Source organism: Carcharodon carcharias, chromosome 3 (assembly GCF_017639515.1).
Source record: "Carcharodon carcharias isolate sCarCar2 chromosome 3, sCarCar2.pri, whole genome shotgun sequence".
Taxonomy (NCBI): Eukaryota; Metazoa; Chordata; class Chondrichthyes; order Lamniformes; family Lamnidae; genus Carcharodon; species Carcharodon carcharias.
Genome location: NC_054469.1, coordinates 54,627,118 through 54,646,493, shown reverse-complemented (window position 1 = coordinate 54,646,493; position 19,376 = coordinate 54,627,118). Strand labels below are relative to the sequence as shown.

Below are 19,376 nucleotides of genomic sequence, written 5' to 3'. Positions count from 1 at the left end.
GGCATCATTAACAGTTCAGGTGTAGTTGACAATATTTTGAAAGCCAATGCTTCAATTAATTGACATAAGATCAATGGTCTCTATAATCTCTGCTAAAGTGCTGTGCAAAATTATAAAATGCAAAAATGCAGAATGCTACAGAAATTTAAATGATTGGTGATTGCAATTTTGTCATAAAAACAGCATGACGGAGCTATCTCCTTCATGACAATAAACCAATTTTCTTGATTCACCTTTCTGAACTGTTTAACCTTCCTTATTCACTTGTTACAAGGATAGGAAGGGTGTGCAGCTGATCTAGCCCCACTACTCCACAGATCGCACCATCAGTTTAAGAGTTTAATTTACTCACCCATGTGGCTAATTGTTTACTTTCACTACTGGCACCCAGAAAAAAAGACTTGAACTAGGCTTCTTTCTATAAACAAACTTAGTTTATTATAAAACCAGGTTATCAAATAGAAGAGCAAAGCTCATCAACACAATAAGGATTATGAAATTATGTTGATTACTCTTTCAAGATATCCCAAGTCTCTCTCTCACAGAAACAAAGTTGTCATTCAATGGCATTATCACCACAGAATCCCCCACTATCAACATCCTGGGGGGTTACCATTGACCAGAAACTGAACTGGACTAGCCATATAAATACTATGACTACAAGAAGTCAGAGGCTAGAAATCCTACGACAGGTAACTCACCACCTCACTCCCCAAAGCCTGTCCACCATCTACAAGGCACTAGTCAGGAGTGTGATGGAATACTCTCCACTTGCCTGGATGAGTACAGCTCCAACAGCACTCAAGAAGCTTGACACCATCCAGGACAAAGTAGCCCACTTGATTGGCACCCCATCCACAAACATTCACTCCCTCAACCACCAGTGCATAGCGGCAGTGTGTACCATCTACAAGGTGCACTACAGTAACTCTCAAACCCATGACCACTGCCATCTGGAAGGACAAGGGCAGCAGATGCATGGGCACACCACCACCAGCAGCCACTCACCATCCTGACTTAGAAATAAAATCGCCACTCTTTCACTGTCGCTGGAACTCCCTCCCTAACAGCACTGTGGCTGTACCTACACCACATGGATTGCAGCAGTTCAAGGCAGCAGCTCACCACCACCTTCTAAAAAAGGCATTGAGGGATGGGCAATAAATGCTGGCCTAGCCAGCGGCATCCACATCCCATGAAAGAAATGTTTTTTTAAATGTCTTAAAAAACTCAAAGTAGAAGAAATGGAGGGATTCGGCAAAAGATTAAAAGTCAATGGTTCAAAGGCAAGGGATAGATGGTGAAGATCTTGATATGGCATCTGGGTTACATGGTTGGTCTCAGCACAGATCCACAAAACAATCATTGACTTTGGCACTGCTTTTCAGGTGGACTCATGGAATACTCGAGAGTACCCTACCCCAGCACGTCGAGCATTTCAGTTCCAGCTGTAGACTGGCTCTGGGCTCCAAAAAGCTGCCATCTTCCTTCTCAAGGAACCACCAAAACCTACTTTTAAAAGAGTCTTGAAGCAGTTTTTTTAAGCCATAAAGACCCTGAGATCTGCTTTATACACAGTCCACTGGAGTCAAGAAGTTATAGCCTTTTTTCAACTGCTTAATTACCCTTTGTAAAATGATGATATTTCCAGGAATAAGAGTCCTGCATTAACCCTTTAAAGGACAGTGTCTTTTAAAACACATTCTTCCAGGATGTCCCAAGTCCTTGAAGATTTTCTGTGATTAAAAGCGTTCATGGCACTAAATCTAACAGGTTTTAAGTACAGAGGCAACGAAGGGGATGGTGGGGGTCAGGGAGAGAACAAACAGGAAAGGTCTGATAGGTTGGAAGACAAAAGATTAAGTGACAAATGGGTTCCTGCCTGAAGGAAAAGCAAGCAGTAATGGGACAATTAAGAAAAAGATGAGTCTAGAGGTGATGCAAGCAACTCACCAACACATGCTCAAGGGCAATTAGCAGAGGGCAACAAAAGCTGGCCTTGCCAGCAACACACATCCCATGAATAAATAGAAAAAAAAAAATTGCCAAAGCTTTCAGTTTTGTACTCAGCAGGACAAATTCAAGAATACCAAATTTCAAATGATCACAATTTATATGCAGGAGAAAAAGGTTGCCGATCGATTGGCAAGTTGACTGATTGGCCAAGGCATGGCCTCGATAAAAAAGGGTAACTATACCCTCTGCTAAGTCTAACTTAGCCATGAACTAAGTCTAATCATCCAAGCCTTACTTTGATTGTTCTCCTTATATGCTTGAAAAAAGTTAGTTGTGACACACACACACACATTTCAGAGCCCATTAATTCTTGTTTCACTTGCCTATTCCAGAAGCAGCACAATGTCAGACTCGGTTTAAACCCCCACGCAAAACTTGCCAACAAGTCCTCCTCTTCCTTCTCCTGAAGAAGGGACGTATCTTGAGTTTCTTCACCTCCCTCCCAATTCAGATTGAATGCTGCTTGCAGAACTCAAAACTACAATGTCTAAAAAAAGGAGCAAACTAAAAACAAACAAATATAGCAGTTGTGAAATATAAACATATTCTAATAATGCTTACATTTTCTGCAAGATGCTTCCTCAAAAGGTATGAAAAAAGATATTCAATAAAAACCAGAGTAAATCTTAACAGCACTATGGTGTACCTACACCACATGGACTGCAGTGGTTCAAGAATGCAGCCCACTACCATCTTCTCAAGGGCAATTAGGGATGGGCAACAGATGCTGGCCTACCCAGCGGCACCCACATCCTGTAAATGAGAAAAACATCCTTCTTTCAAAACCAAAATTCAAGACACAACTTGGTCTGAAATTCAGAAAATACCACAAATACTCAAGTCATGCAGCACCTGGAAACAGAGAGTTAACCTTTCAGGTACCGCTACCATTACTCCAATTCTATCCCCTTACAAATCCTGTATTTTAACGAGTCCACTATATGTAACATGCCTTCAGCTGCTCAGGCTCGTAAGCTCTGGAATTCCTTCCCTAAACTTGTGACTACTCTCTCCTCCATTAAGACGCTGCCTAAAACCTCTCTCTGCATAAACCAAAAGCAAAATACTGATGTGGGAAATAAATACTCAATAGGTCAGACAGTATCTGTGAAGAGAGTGAGTTAACAGTTTCTGTCAATGACTTTCAATCAGAACTGGGCAAAGTCAGAAATCTAACAGGTTTTAAGTACAGAGGCAACGAAGGGGATGGTGGGGGTCAGGGAGAGAACAAACAGGAAAGGTCTGATAGGTTGGAAGACAAAAGATTAAGTGACAAATGGGTTCCTGCCTGAAGGAAAAGCAAGCAGTAATGGGACAATTAAGAAAAAGATGAGTCTAGAGGTGATGCAAGCAACTCACCAACACATGCTCAAGGGCAATTAGCAGAGGGCAACAAAAGCTGGCCTTGCCAGCAACACACATCCCATGAATAAATAGAAAAAAAAAAATTGCCAAAGCTTTCAATTTTGTACTCAGCAGGACAAATTCAAGAATACCAAATTTCAAATGATCACAATTTATATGCAGGAGAAAAAGGTTGCCGATCGATTGGCAAGTTGACTGATTGGCCAAGGCATGGCCTCGATAAAAAAGGGTAACTATAGCCTCTGCTAAGTCTAAAAAGGTGCAAGGCTCAAACATATTCCTTTTGTTTGCAGAGAATGGGTTCTTGCGTATGAATGCATGTCACTTCTAGCCAACATAAATGAGCCACATTACAAGCTCAACTGATGATCTTAAATTGGCTGTTAGAGTACCTATTGGTGCACACAGGATTGTTCAACTAGTGCTGTCCAATCATGGAATCACATCTAACAATGGACATTTTGTTTTGGGTTTTGCAGGGGCGGGTGGCTGATTAAGTACAAAAGTGGTGGCCTCTGGCCCATCTACAAGTTTGCACGACACAGTTAACAACGATCCAATCACGATAGCCAATGTCCCATCGGATGGCTCTGATGTACTTGATGCAGAAAGAAAGCACATCAGTAGGTACTGTTTTATTTTGGCTATGCCTTTGGTCACCTGACCATACATCTCATGTGGTTTGGTATTAAAAAATTTTGTTCAATTGTATTCCTTTCAAGCAAGTCGGATAATTTTAAATTTAAAAAGTGCTATATGAATGCAAGTTGCTGCTGCCTAATTCATGGTTAATGTTTGGAGTTGGGAGAAGGGACAAAAGAAACGACAGGGAGATGATAGCATAGTGGTATTGTCGCTGGATTTGTAATCCAGAAACCCAGAATAATGCTGGGGACTGGGTTCTAATCCCACCACAACAGATGGTGGAATTTGAACTTAATAAAATTCTGGAATTAAAAGTCCAATGATGACTGTGAAACCACTGCCAACTGTTGTAAAAACCCATCTGGCTCACCAATGTCCTTTAGGGAAGGAAATCTGCTGTCCTTAACTGGTCTGGCCTACGTGATTCCAGCAATGTGGTTGACTCTTAAATGCCCTCTGGATGGGCAATAAATGCTGGCACCCAAACCCCATGAATGAATTTTAAAAAAAGCAGGCATCACTGTCTGCAGGATTTCGGTAATTAACTGGTACCTGAGAAAATTCTTACTATTACTAATTATACGGCTATATTTTAGAATACAGATGAGTCATTTCCATTTTCAAAGATGTTTAGAAAGAGTATTTTGAGCTGCATAACACTAAAAGGGCTGGCAGTTACAAATCTGTCACTGGTAGTATTGACTGCAATTACACATTGAAGCTTTTTAAATCAAACGTGATTTTTCTTATAAGACAATACACTAAATCAGTGCAGCAATACACTAAATAAGGGCAATGACAAGCAGGATAAAAGCAATCTTAGAATACAATGCATGTAGAATTCTACCTGTAGCATCATGAGTTTGCATAGAATTTGGCTCAATGAGATTTTACAACTTTTATAGGACAATTTTCCATCAGTAGTTGGTTAGCTAAGCACAGGATTCGGATTCCCCCAATGACAAATCTGTCTTCACTGTAAGCACATAAAGCATAATGCAAAAATTATATGTTGTCCTTCCCCTGCTTGTATTGATAAACCAATAATAGAAAAGTCTAAATTTCCAAAGATATTACACTAATGCATTTCTCCACTCGTTCGAAGCATTGTGTGAACTTCAAAAACATTTAAATATATCATGCCAAGATCTCTAGCAAAAATTACCCAATCTTGAAACCAATGATGATAGCACATTTTAAAATCAAACCAAAAGCTGGTTTATTGCTAGCACTTACTTAAATAGTATGAATATAGACACTGGCACTGGAATTGTAATCATCTGATTACTAACTCCTCTGTACCACTAGCTCAATCTATAGCTTATGTATAGACTGCAGATGAGGCTCAGCTGAGCCTATGCAACATAAACCAAAGCAGCCCCACACTAACGTAAGCAGCTTCAAAATACAAAGCCTAGGTTTCTGCAGCATACTAATCACATATGGAGCTTAAATCCTGCAAAGTTGCTGCAGTAGCTTGGCTTGGACACTGAACTGTGACTATATTGAAACTGTGAGCTGCAAAGGAAGTAAATGTCAAATTCTGCTGTACCTCTGTGGATGATCACACACTTGACAATCAAGATCACAGCACAGCAAAAGTAAGAGTTTTTAAAGTGGAAAAACAAATGAACTATAAACATGTTAGAAGGGAATCATTCTTTTAATGTACAATAAAAGATTCTATGCTGGACAATCAATTTCCAGCTCCATTTTACAGTGAAATTTGGATAAGCATTCCAATTCTACTATTATCAAGAAATCTAAATTATTTCTTAGAAATCAAAGTTCTAAATTCCTCAGTCAACATATAGAAAATATACATTTGAAATACCTAAAATGAATCAGTTCAGTGATTTAAGACACTTGGAAATTAGTACCTACATGAAATAATTTCCTAAAATAAAACTGAAAACTTGGATTTCTACAGCATAGTTGACAGAAATGAACCAAGTCCTAATATCAACTGTTAAAATCATAACTGCAAACCAAAACTTTATGGGTTCTAAACTGACACCACATCTGCTGCCAGTTTTATTAATCACTGTTGGGTTGGCAAACCAATGCACATTCACCCATTTTTAGTTCCCAAAGCTCAAAACTAAACGCCAACAAGCTCATGATCAGAATATATTCTGCAAACTACAGCAGAGTTTGACATCAAAGGCCTCCACAAGTCAGCAAAACCCCTCTGCTCTATAGCAGGTTTCTGTCCTGCCTAAGCTTGCCTTTTACTGTGACACGTGGACTGATGTGCAAGCATTGAACATGAACTAGCAAGGATTGATAGCCCCAATGGATTTTTAACCCAAACTGGTTGGGTTTGTAACTTCTGAACTATCATTCAGATTCCGCCCCCAACCCCCTCCCCGCCACATAAAGCACATTTCCTCCCTCTCTTGTATCAAATTTAAGCCGTTTATCATCTTAAGTTCTAGCCCACTGCCAAAATACCCTTACTTTTGAAGCTTCTACAAGCTTTGATAGAGTGCTCTCTATGGCCGCAACCAATTCACATGCATATTTTAAAAACACCAAGTGGAAAGAAATTGCATCACCTCCAAGATGGACAATTTCAAACTCTATTGCAATCAATTAACCTAACCATTTGTTTCCTGTCCAACCAACTTTCCCTGTGCTATATTTGCTCTTATACCAAACAGCAATTTTTCCAACATCCGAGAAACACAAACATGAACTGAAATTTCACACACATAATCTGTCAGTCACTTCAAAAAAAAGTTACTCTACATATACCAGGCTGAAAGCATCAAAACTGACTGCTTTAGGGGGTGTGGTCATTACGAATCCAAAGTACATTAGAATTTCTAGAGCCATGCAATGACCAATCACAGCAGCTAATAATTAGATAGCAGAATTGGACAGCAGTTGAACAATTGCACAGTTTATTTCAATATCAAATCAATTAACAAACATTACCTGTATTTTGTTATGCCATTCAATATTGTTCAATTAAAGTCAAATTTGAAATAATGAAATGTAACCGTATCAAATCAAATTATAGTGGGCATAATGATTGAACAGTTTCCTCATCTGTACATTGCTAGGAGACCTCAGTTAGCCAGCAACAGGAGAACTACAACTGATCTCAGTACAGCTGAGTTGGATTGGGGGTGGGGGAAACAGCCAGGATTGCTACTTACCACTGATGCCTCAAATGCATGAAGACTTTAGGTAAAAAAGGACAGGATCACATTTCGATGTTCCTGGAGTCAAATGCCCCTTGTTATCCATAAAGAATATCCACTCCCTTTGACTCACAACAAAGTGAAAGTTGCTCAAGTTTTAACAGCATTACTAAATCAGTTATCAACACCCTGGGATTCACCAATGGTCATAGTTTCAAGCTCATAATCATACAAGTGCCATGGAGATTAGGGCATGTCAGAGGCAGGGTATTCTGCAGCAACTGGGACACCACTTGGCTTCTCAAAACCCTTCCACAGCCTACAAGGCAAGGCAGTGAAATGGAATACTCTCCACTTTCCTGGATGGATGCAGCTGGACCAATGAAGCAGCTCAACACCATTCAGGACAAAGCAACATTCTTGATCAGTAGTCCCTTCATTACTTTAAACATTCACTACCTCAGCAGCACCACACCCCGGCTGCAATCAAGTACCATCCACAGAATGCACTGCAAAATCTGAGTTTGACAGTTCCTCACAGGGAACACAATGACCCCCAACTCTCACACCATCCTGACTTGGCCATAATTCCTTTCCTTCATTTTTGCTGAGCTTAAATCCTGGAACTGCCTAATCAACAGCATTATGAGAATACCTTAAGCACATGAACTGCCAAGGTTCAAGTCAGCATCCCAATAGCATATCAAAAGTTCTCTTCCTTTCTATACAGAAGATATTAACTTTTCTATAAAGTATGGCTCCATGGATGTTAATTGACCTTCAGGACCTAGCACAACCATATTACCCTAGATAGCAAGTCACCCAACCTCAAGAAGCATTGGCAAATTATGTGATTAGCTGGGGCATTGCAGCAGTCATTGCATCTATTCCTACCTAATAACAAAGCATGTGCATCTGAAGCAGAGGTAGCTGAAAAGCAAATAAAGTACAAGCCCTAGCTAATTTTCCTTCTGAACTGAGGGCCAAAAATGCCAACTAACCACATCAAAAATGCAGATCTGGAACCTTCCTAGTCTAGTCTATATAATTGAAGTAATGGACACCATACTTAGTTGAGTCACCGTGGGAGCCATGGCAAGAGAGAAACTATGAAGCAGCTACATTTCAATGGGACAAGATCAACACCACAAAACATTATTCCACTGCAAGATATGGCCAAACAATCAAACCGGGGACAGGGAGATAGTGCTGTAATGGTACTATCGCTGGACCAGGAATCCAGAGGCTGAGGCTATTGCTCTGGAGAGACTGATTCAAAGCAGCCAGCGGAATTTAAATTCAATTAATATGTCTGGTATATAAAGCTAATCTCAGTAATGGTGACCATGAAACTATCTACTGTTGTAACTGGTTCACTCATGTCCTTTAGGGAAGGAAATCTGCCATCCTTACCTGGTCTGACCTACATGTGACTCCAGACCCACAGCAATGTGGTTGACTCTTAAAATGCCTTCTGAATTGCCCTTGGATGGAATATTTAGGGATGGGCAACAAATGGTGGCTCTGACAGCAATGCCCACATCCCATGAAAGAAAAAAGAACTCCAAGCTTTATTTAGTGAGCACATTCTCATTGCCTGCCTCTGCTGGCCTTGCCTGTGCCTGGGTGGCCATCCCATATCCAGTGGACACAGCAGGGAAGTCAGTGCCTGACAGACCAATAATATGATTTAGGATCCAAGTTACTTATGGATTTTGTTCCAAGCACTGGGATTAGTGTCTAAAGGGATAGAATCGAGGCATTATGTCAAACCTGAATAAAACCTTGGCTAGACCACACTTGTAAGTACTGTGGACAGTTCTTTTCTCCATTAGAAAAAAGGATATGGGACACAGGAGGATGATACCAAGAGGTTATACACTTCAGGAATACTTGAACAGACTGGAGCTCATTCCTCCAGAAAGAGAAGGCCCAGGTGTGACCTGACATTCATTTTCATGAAAGGATTTAATAAGGAGAAAATGTTTCCATTTACATGGAAGACCAGACTAGAGGCCAGAAATAAGATAATCACTAATAAATTCAATAAGGAATTCAGGAGAGGCTTTTTAAAAAAACCCAGAGCGTGGTTATAATGTGGAATTCAGTACCACATGAAGTAGTTCATGCGACTAGCATAGATAAATCTAAAGGGAAGCTAGATGGATACATTAAAGGGAGAAGAATGGAAGTATATGTAGGTAGAATTAGATGGAAGGGTGGGAGAAGACTCAGATGGAGCATTAATGTAGACCTATTGAGCTAAATGGCCTACTTGTGCTGTAAATGCCATGCAATGTATTTACTATTAGATTCCAGAACTAGATTACATAAATTAACTCATCTTTCCAATACAGTATAGCACTGCCATGGACCTGTTTCAATCATGTGACATAAATAAAGCTGCCAATCTACCAACCCAAATTGCTATAGGGGTTATAACATAACATTTAAATGTTGGTCAGGCCATGGCAGAAAAGAGAGCCAAACATTTCTGGTAAAAATCTATTCAACAGAAATGGAGCAGCATTCATGCAGTGGTGTTCATGGACTCAATTACTGCACTAGGTTGCATGACTAAGATGGGGAATGGTTTTAAAAAACATTTGGTTAGAATTAAGAAAGGAACGTAATATACTCAATTTGGAGCATGTGCAGAAGCAATAAAGTATAAAGATGCAGTCACAATCAAATTTGATTGGCCAAGACTTGCAAGTGCAACTTGACCAATCAAAACTGGGCATGGTTTGACCAAAAGATCCAGCAAGCCTTCCAAGGAGGTATAGCATCAAAGGCAAAGACATTCTGTGATCAGCATAGTGTATATTCTGTGCAGACAGGAAGTCAACCAACCTGGTGATCAGTGGTATGTTTGCCTGCAGGATGAAACTGCTGATAAGCAAATTAACATCCAACTAGTAATACATAGTCAGGACTTGCAGGCACCTATTCTGATAAGAGACACAAAAGGGTTGACAACTGCTGGGGGTGGAAACTGCAAAGAATATCAGAGGGGTAAATGGGCAGTGTTTTGAAGCCGATGGATAAAGTATATTTGACTAACTGCCACCCGCCTCATTCGAAAGGAGTATTCCAGTATATCCCACAGAAGGGAAAAGGACAGAAGCAGCAGCTTGATCAACTGACATTCAACTACACAAACTGGTCACCTGCAGTGGACTATAAGTAAAGGGGGAACTTTCAGCCACAATATTGTAAAATACTCATCCTATGTCTGAATACGAAAATTTAAACAAAATCGAATTGAGAAACTCAGTGAATTGTCTAATCCTAAAGTGAAAGAATTTATGAGCTGGATATAGATTTACCTTACAGAAGATAAAGAAATTCAAGAGAAAAAAATCAGGAATAGTACCATAACAATAGGCAATTTATAGGTCAAACAGACTAAAGTTAAACAACGTATGCAAGAAAAGAGGAAGGGCTATAATATGTCCAAGACTAAACATACTATCCTGCAAAATAGCCTGGTATTGAGATAATTCATATGGAATATCTCTAGTTCTAGGCAAGCGTTACAGGTAGAGGACATCTTAGAAATAGCAACCCCTGTAACAATGGATATATGAAACAGCAACTAGTGTGACAAATTTACTGGTGTTATTCGGAGGAAGTATTCGAGTGCAGTGGTGGTTTGTGCGTGATTGTATGTATGCAAATGTCAAAAACAAGGTTTCTCAAAATTTCAGTAGCTGGTATTAAAGGGAATATGGCAAGTACAACTGAAAAACACAACAGTAGCAAATGTACGTTTTAGCAGAATGTGGGGATATGAACTGGGACCAGTAAAAAAAAAAATGCTAGAATTAACTATTCAGGACTTGGCAACAGAGCTCAAGAAAATCACTGATTAGGGTGGAATCAACATGGTTTCATGAAAGGGTAATCATGTTTGGCTACCTTAAGAGAGTGTAACTATCAGGGTAGTTAAGGGAAAACCTGCCAATGTAGTATATTTGTACTTTTAGAAGGCATTTGGTAAGGTGTCACTGAAGTATTTGTTCCATAAAATTAGGACCGTGAGATTAAAGGCAATGTATCAGCATGGGTAGAGCTAAAAACAAAAAACTGCAGATGCTGGAAATCCAAAATAAAAACAGAATTACCTGGAAAAATTCAGCAGGCTCGGAAGCATCGGCGGAGAAGAACAAAGCCGACGTTTCGAGTCCTCATGACCCTTCAACAGAATTTAACAGGTTGTGTTTGGGATGGCAAGATGTAACTCAGTGAAGTGCCAGACACATCAGTATTTGGGCCTCAGCTATTTACAATCTACTTCAATGAGGGGAACCAAGTGTAATGTACCAGTTGTGCTGAAGATACAAAGCCAATGGAAAAGCAAGCTGAGGAAGAGTATGTAAGGAGCCTGCAAAAGATTATATATTGCTTAAGTGACTGGCAAGTATAACAAACCCCTCCCTAGGTACTTAAGCTGAATCAGACGCATTCAAAGGATCATCCTCCGCCATTTCCGCCAACTCCAGCATGACGCCACCAAACACATCTTCCCTTCACCCCCTCGGCAGCATTCCGTAGGGATCGTTCCCTCCGGGACACCCTGGTCCACTCCTCCATCAGCCCCTACTTCTCAACCCCTACTTCTCAACCCCCACCTACGGCACCTCCCCATGCAAATGCAAAATGTGCAACACCTGCCCCTTCACTTCCTCTCTCCTCACCATCCAAGGGCACAAACACTACTTTCAAGTGAAGCAGCATTTCACTTGCACTTCCCCCAACTTAGTCTACTGCATTCGTTGCTCCCAATGCGGTTTCCTCTACACTGGAGAGACCAAACGCAGACTGGGTGACCGCTTTGCAGAACACCTTCACTCAGTCTGCAAGCATTACCCAGACCTCCCTCTCGCTTGCCATTTTAACACTCCACCCTGCTCTCTTGCCCACATGTCTGTCCTTGGCTTGCTGCGTTGTTCCAGTGAAGCCCAACGCAAACTGGAGGAACAGCACCTCATCTTCCGACTAGGCACTTTACAGCCTTCCAGACTGAACATTGAATTCAACAACTTTAGATCTTGAACTCCTTCTTCCATCCCCACCCCCTTTCCGTTTCTTCCCCCTCCCTTTTTTTCCCCAATAATTTATATAGATTTTTCTTTTCCCACCTATTTCCATTATCTTTAAATGTATTCCATCCATCGGTTATTTCACCCCAACCCCACTAGAGCCTACCTTACTTGTCCTGCTCTCCAATCTTATTTAGCACATTCTTTTAGATATCACCATCAACACCTCTTTGTTCTTTTGTCTGTGACATCTTTTGGTTATCTCTTCCTATCACTGCTTGCTTGTCCCAACAACACCCACCCCCCAAACCAGTTTATATTTCACCCCTTTCCTATTTCTACTTAGTTCTGTTGAAGGGTCATGAGGATTCAAAACCTCAACTTTGCTCTTCTCCGTCGCTGCTGCTAGACCTGTTGAGTTTTTCCAGGTATTTTTGTTTTAGTTTTGGATTTCCAGCATCTGCAGTTTTTTGTTTTTATTCACAAACTTGATGTTCATTAGAATCTGATCTTTTTCCAATATACTTCAACCTCTCTAACATCCCTGCCCTAGTTTATCTGCTACTGAAAACTGGCTTTTGTTACCTCAAGACATGTCTATTCCAAAAGCTGCTTTGGCCACGTTCCATTTTCTATCCTCCATAGACTTAAGCTCAGACAAACCTCTGATGCTTATATTTTAAATAAGACGAATTCACCCATCAGTTTTGTCTTTGCTAACCTATATAAGCTCCCAGCCCAATGATTCAATTTTAAAATTGTCATTTGAGGTGTTCAAATACTTCCATAGCCTTACCCCTAGAGAAAAGAACTGGACTGCAGACCTGAAAGGAGATGAACTGGGAGATGGTAGCAGCAATCTGAGATGTATGCTATTAGGTATAATGTTCTGTTTAAAGTTAAACCACGACCGCAATACAAGCAGCAATAGTTTCAAACTGGTCAAACAACTTAAAATGTTTCCTGATCCCTTTCTTTATGTAAAGTTCAAGAGTCAAAGATGTTCTGGACCACACGAAAACTGGAGTAATACAGCAGGCACTTGGCGCCATAGAAATAAAATCCTGAATTGAGGTACGATAGGTCAAATGGACTCAGTCACCTTAACTTTGCGATAAGCCAGTTATAAAACTTAAAACAAAAATTAAGTGTATCCAGACCATATAGAAAGTGAGCAAAAGGTCTCAATTATAAATATACGTACAAGCCTTGATATTCCTACAAAAGTGTTTACAAAGCGTTCTAATAAATTTTAGAAGTAATGTCTATTGTAGCCCTAACAGTTGACAAGTTGGACTACGTGTTGCAACTTCTGTCTGCCTTTTATTTGAATGTCATATTTCCGTCTGGGGAAAAAACAAATGCTACATGGGCTTCCTACGTATTTGGCGCATCAAACTAACTCCCGGGCGGAGTTCGGCATCTCATCCTGTTACTGGCGACCTCGAAGTAAGGCAGAACTACACACACCGACCAAACAGGGAGTTCCAACACCCACATTCCCGAGGAATTTACCAAGATAAAAAGAGCGACGATTTGAAAACAATCTCATATTTGGGGGGGGGCGGGACGAACCTTCTCCTGTCGGAACAAGATCGGCTCAAAAACTGGTTTCACACGAAACAAGTCTCGGGGACGCTTCTTCCCTTCAAAATTTCCCCAAGGTTGCCCAACACAGGCAAGGCGAACGTTGCTCAATTGAGACAGAAATCTTTCCAGTATTTCGAATTATAAAAAAACAGTACCGATCGCAGCTTTCAGGCAGATAATAAGAAAGAAACAACGAATTTTATATCACATACAGAGAATCGATCAATGTAAAGATCCCCTGGATTCTCTTCGAAAGCTGTACATCCGACCGAATAAAAACAAAGCGGAGAGGAAGAGCTTGCCTCAAAAGAACAAAAGCTGTTAATAAAATCACTAATTGAAATTATAGAGCAGGCGCCGCCGCAGCCGGGGGGAGAAGAGGGGAAATTGTTGGGAAGAGAGTCCCGCCGATTTGCCCCAGGAATCGGAACACACATGAGTCAGAAAGAGCGGCACACCCTCCGGGACACAAACACACAGACAGACAGGAGCTCAAATGTGATAGTAAACCCAGCGGTACACGACTCTTTCACAAAGTGAGTTTAAAACAGAGAGAGAGAGAAAGAGAGAGTCAACCCTGGGCCGGGACCGGATAATTGCCGAGGCCCAGAGGGGAGGTGAAGGCGATTGTCCGGCCGACCCGTGGGTGAGGGGCCGAAGGGAAGGGGGTGTGTGGAAAGAAGGGGTGGGAGGTTCACTGTCGGGCCCAGCCTGCAGGCAGGCAGAAAGCTGGCCGCTGGGACGGTTTGTGAGCGGGGCAGGGCCGTTTTGTGAGCGGGGCAGGGCCAGGGAGTTGCTGCCGCTGGCGGTGCTGCTGGTACCGCCGCCGCTCTCGTTCCTTTTCCCTCCCGCCCGCCGCGGAGCCGGCTCCCCTGCCGACTTTTACCTGGACATAGTTGTTCTCGCAGTAATCAGCCACGCGGCCCAGGTTCTGGTAACTCTCTATCAGCGCCCTCTTGCCGGCGGGGATTTCCTCCTCGAGTAACATCTGCAGCTCTGCCATCTTACATCTTTCTGCATCGCTTTATTACTCCCCACTCGCGACCGCCCTGGTTACTCCCTCCCAACCGCGCAGGGCACTCTGGGATTCCAAGCCTCACTCTCACCGCCCCGCCATGACCTCTCACCTCCCCCCTAGGCGGAAGGATTTCTGGGGATTGTAGTCCTTTGTCCATAATGACCAAGTGGCACCTGACATCTTCAAGCGTGTTTCATCGAATCGTTACGGCGCCAAAGGCGGCCATTCGGCCCATCGACCCTGCTCAGGCTCCCGGAACTCACCTAGTTCCATTCCCCGGCCTTCTCTCCATCATCTTCCACATTCTTGCTTTTCAGATCACAGTCGCAATTCCCTTTTGAATGCTTAAACTGAACCTACTCTCAGGCAGAAACAGAATTACCTGGAAAAACTCAGCAGGTCTGGCAGCATCGGCGGAGAAGAAAAGAGTTGACGTTTCGAGTCCTCATGACCCTTCGGGATTTTTGTTTTGGATTTTGTTTTGGATTTCCAGCATCCGCAGTTTTTTTGTTTCTACTCTCAGGCAGTGCATTCCAAACCTTAACCACTTGCTGGGTGAAAATGTTTTTCCTCATATTACTTTTATTTCTTTTACCTAATTACTTAAAACCTATGCCCTCTCATTCACGATTGGGAACAGTTTCTCCCTATCTACTCTTTAAAGAATCGTCATGATTTTGAATACCTTTATCTCAACCTTCTTTTCTCTAAGTAAAACCGTCCTAACTTCCAATCTATCTCCATAACTGAAATTCCTCAACCTTGGAACCTCTCTCTTGAATCTTTTCTACACCCCCTCTAATGCCTTCAGATCCTTTCTAAAGTGCAGCACCCAGAACTAGATGCAATACTCCAGCTGAAGCTGAACTACTGTCCGGGACAGGGCCGGGGAGTTGCTGCAATTCTCCCTCCTTTTCCGCCCCGCCCACCACAGAGCTGGCTCCCCTGCCAAATTTTACCTGGACATGGGTGTTCTTTCAGTAATCAGCCACACAGCCCAGGTTCTGGTAATTCTCCTTTTTTATATTCATTCATGGGATGTGGGCATCACTGGCTAGGCCAGCATTTATTGCCCATCGCTAATTGCCCTTGAGAACTGACTTGGCTTGAAATGGCTTGCTAGACCAGTATGGAGGGCATTTTATTTTTAAGGACAGCAGATTTTCTTCCCAAAAGGGCATTAGTGAACCAGAGGGGTTTTTTACAACAATGGTTTCATAGCCATCATTACAGATTACAGATTTTTTGTTCATTGAATTCAAATTCACCATCTGCTGTGGTGGAATTCAAATCCAGATCCCCAGCACATCACCCAGGGTATCTCAAGTAAAGTATGGTGATAAAACCACTGCGCCACCACCTCCCCTCAATAGTTGTCACGGTCTAACTTTTTAAGACCAGATTTACTACTGGCTGCCATGGTGGGATTTGACCCCATGTCCCCAGAGCATTAGCCGAGGCCTCTGGATTACTAGTCCAGTGACATTACTACCATGCTACTGATCAGCACCCTCTTGCCAACAGGAATTTACTCTTTGAGTAACATTTGCAGCTTGTACAAACTCCTTGCTCTTGTACTCTATACCCTGTTAATAAAACCCAAGATACTATATGCTTTATTAGCTGCAGTCTCAAACTGTCCTGCCACCTTGAATGATTTATGCACAAATACACCCAGGTTCCTCTGGCCCTGCACCCCTTTCAGAGTTGCACCCTTTATTTTATATTGTCTCTCCATGTTCTTCCTACCAAAATGAATCACTTAACATTTCTCTGCATTGAACTTCATCTGTCAACTGTCTACCCATTCCACCAACTTGTCTATGTCCTTTTGAAGGTTTACAGTATCCTCCTCACAGTTCACAATGCTTCTAAGCTTCGTATCATCCACAAACTTTGAAATTGTGCTCTGAACACCAAGGTTTAGGTCATTAATTTATATCAGGAAAAGCGAAGGTCCCTGGGGGACTCCACTGCAAACCTTCCTTCATCATGAAAAGCCATTAATCACTAATCTATGTTTTCTGACGCTCAGCCAATTCTGTGTCCATGTTGCTACTGTCTCTTTTATTCCATGAGCTATAACTTTTCTTACAAGTCTCTTAAGCAGCACTGTATTAAATGCCTTTTGGAAGGCCATGTACACCACATCAACAGCATTGTCCTCATTAACCCTTTCTGTTACCTCTTCAAAAACTCAAGCAAGTTAGTTCAATATGATTTTCCCTTAAGAAATCCATGATGGCTTTCCTTAATTAACCCACATTTGTCCATTAATTTTGTCCTGAATTATTGTTTATAGAAGTTTCCCTGCCACCGAAGTTAAACTGACTGGCCTGTAGTTTCTGGGCTTATGCTTACACCCTTTTTGGAACAAGGGTGTAATGTTTGCAATTCTCCAATCCTCCTATGATGCCTTTTTCAGTAAAACCATAAGCAAACACCATAGTCAGCAAGCAAAAAGCATCCCTTTTCTCGTTGGAAGGCCACAACTAATGAGGAACTAAAGCATCAAACACAGGAAACATAGAACATTAGATAACAATATTACGCCGAGAATCCACTTTACCCTCCAGGCTCCATGGTGCCCAGTCTTTGAAGGCCTCAAGGGTACCTGTGAACACAATGTACTCAGATGCTCATATACCACACAATTTGTTGCATTCTCCCCAATTGTGTTTTTTCTGTTTTGCCTTCAGTTTTATGCCAACACTGCAGTTACCGTTTATTTTATTTTACACTTCATTTCAGCACTGATTACACAATCAGAAACTTAAGCGGACCAGTCATATAAATACTGTGACAACTAGAGCACAACAAAGGCTGGTTATCCTGTGATAAGTGATTCACCTCTTGACTCCCCAGATTCCTTCCATTCCCTACAAAGTTAGTGTCTGGACAAGTCCAGCTGCAAAAAGACTTAAGAAACTCAATATTTTTTAAAAATTCATTCAGAGTCAACCACATTGCTGTGGATTTGGAGTCACATGTAGGCAGATTGCCTTTCTTAAAGGACACTAGTGAATCAGATAGGATTTTACAACAATCGGCAATGGTATCATGGTCATCATCAGACTTTTAATTCCAGATTTTTATTAATTCAAGTTTCACCATCTGCTATGGTGGGATTTGAACCAGATCATTACCCTGGGTCTCTGGAATACTAGCCCAGTGACAATACCACTATGCCACCATCTCCCACCAATATTCAGGACAAAGCAATCCACTTAACTGGCATCACCTTAAACATTCACTCCACAACAGCAATACACCTTGGTTGCAATTTGCACCATTTATCAGATGGACCACAGCAACTCCCAAACTCGCGACTTCTACCACTTAGAAAAACAATAGCAGCAGATGCATGGGAACACAACCACATGCAAGTTCCCTTCAAGTCATACAGGATCCTGACTTAGAAATAAGCAACAACACCTGAGACACAAGCAGATTTCCCATGGCATTGCTTTATTAGTTCTATAAGTAAAGTGATCTTATGCCAAGTAGTTTTGTCAGGAACACATTCTTATCAGCATTGGTGGCATTCTTAGGACCTGGGAACTCTGGGTAGAAGGTCCAGGGTCTGACGGTACAGGAATGGGGTGTCAGGATCTAGATGTATTTTTGGGTGGTTTCAGTGTCTGGAAGTACTATGGCAGGGTGGGGTGGGGTGGTCCCAAGTATCTCAAAAAGTTTGGTCACTCATCAACTTAATAATAGGATGCAAGTCATTACAAGACATTAAATTCCATTCAAAAATGGAATTTTTTTCAAAGAATTTACAATAAAAAATATCAATGTTTTAGAAGTGAAATGATTGATTCAATGCATAAGTGAGTGGGAGGATGCATAAGTGAGTGGGAGAGTGTCTTAATCTGCTGACTGTCATTTCCCTTTGTTTAGTAGGATACAATAAGCAATAACAGTCATTTGTCATTGAGATACAGTCACTTGTACAGTAGAGGAAAGATTTCTGAATTGGTAGCAATTACAAACACAATTTCACCCATGGAGGATTATAAAGTGATTGTAGTGGCAATTCTATAGCTTGCTTTCCAATAAACTATCAGCATTATGATGTAGACAAATAAGTGAAGAGGGCACTCAGTGGAGCACATACCTCCACCACTTTGTGTTAATTCAACATTATTAAAATTGCACAGCTCTTCTTGAATTTTTCTTTGCCTGGTTGAAGCTCTTTTTTATTAACATAATTGAAGAGACTTTGGGCTAATCCACATCCAACAACCTGCTCTGAAAAATCTGCTCATGTTGATAGCTGTGACAAATTCCACTTATGGATTTGGGGTAATTTATTAGCATGGATAGATGATTTGCTAACTAAAAGGGAACAGAGTTGGGATAAATGGTAATTTTCAGGATGGCAAACTGTAACTAGTGGAGTACCACAGGGATCCATGCTAGGCCCTCAACAATTTACAATCTATATTAATAACTTGGATTAAGGGACTGACTGTACGGTAGCCAAATTTGCCGATGGTACACGATACAAAGATAGGTAGGAAAGCATATTGCGAGGAGGATCCA

At 41.5% G+C, this 19,376-nt stretch overlaps 1 protein-coding gene across 12 annotated transcripts in view; it reads right to left on the bottom strand.

Moving 5' to 3' along the window:
- abi1a (abl-interactor 1a) overlaps positions 1–14,893 on the bottom strand; it is a 107,852-nt gene extending 92,959 nt beyond the window's left edge. For 11 of the 12 annotated variants that reach the window (XM_041184637.1, XM_041184640.1, XM_041184646.1 and 8 more), the window contains exon 1: positions 14,697–14,893. In XM_041184637.1, the coding sequence (XP_041040571.1) occupies positions 14,697–14,813 (117 nt within the window). In that variant the 5' untranslated portion in view covers positions 14,814–14,893. Of the gene's footprint in view, positions 1–4,873; positions 5,003–14,696 lie in introns of all 12 variants that reach the window. The other variant, XM_041184642.1, reaches the window with a different exon arrangement.
- Between the last annotated feature and the right edge of the window lie 4,483 nt (positions 14,894–19,376).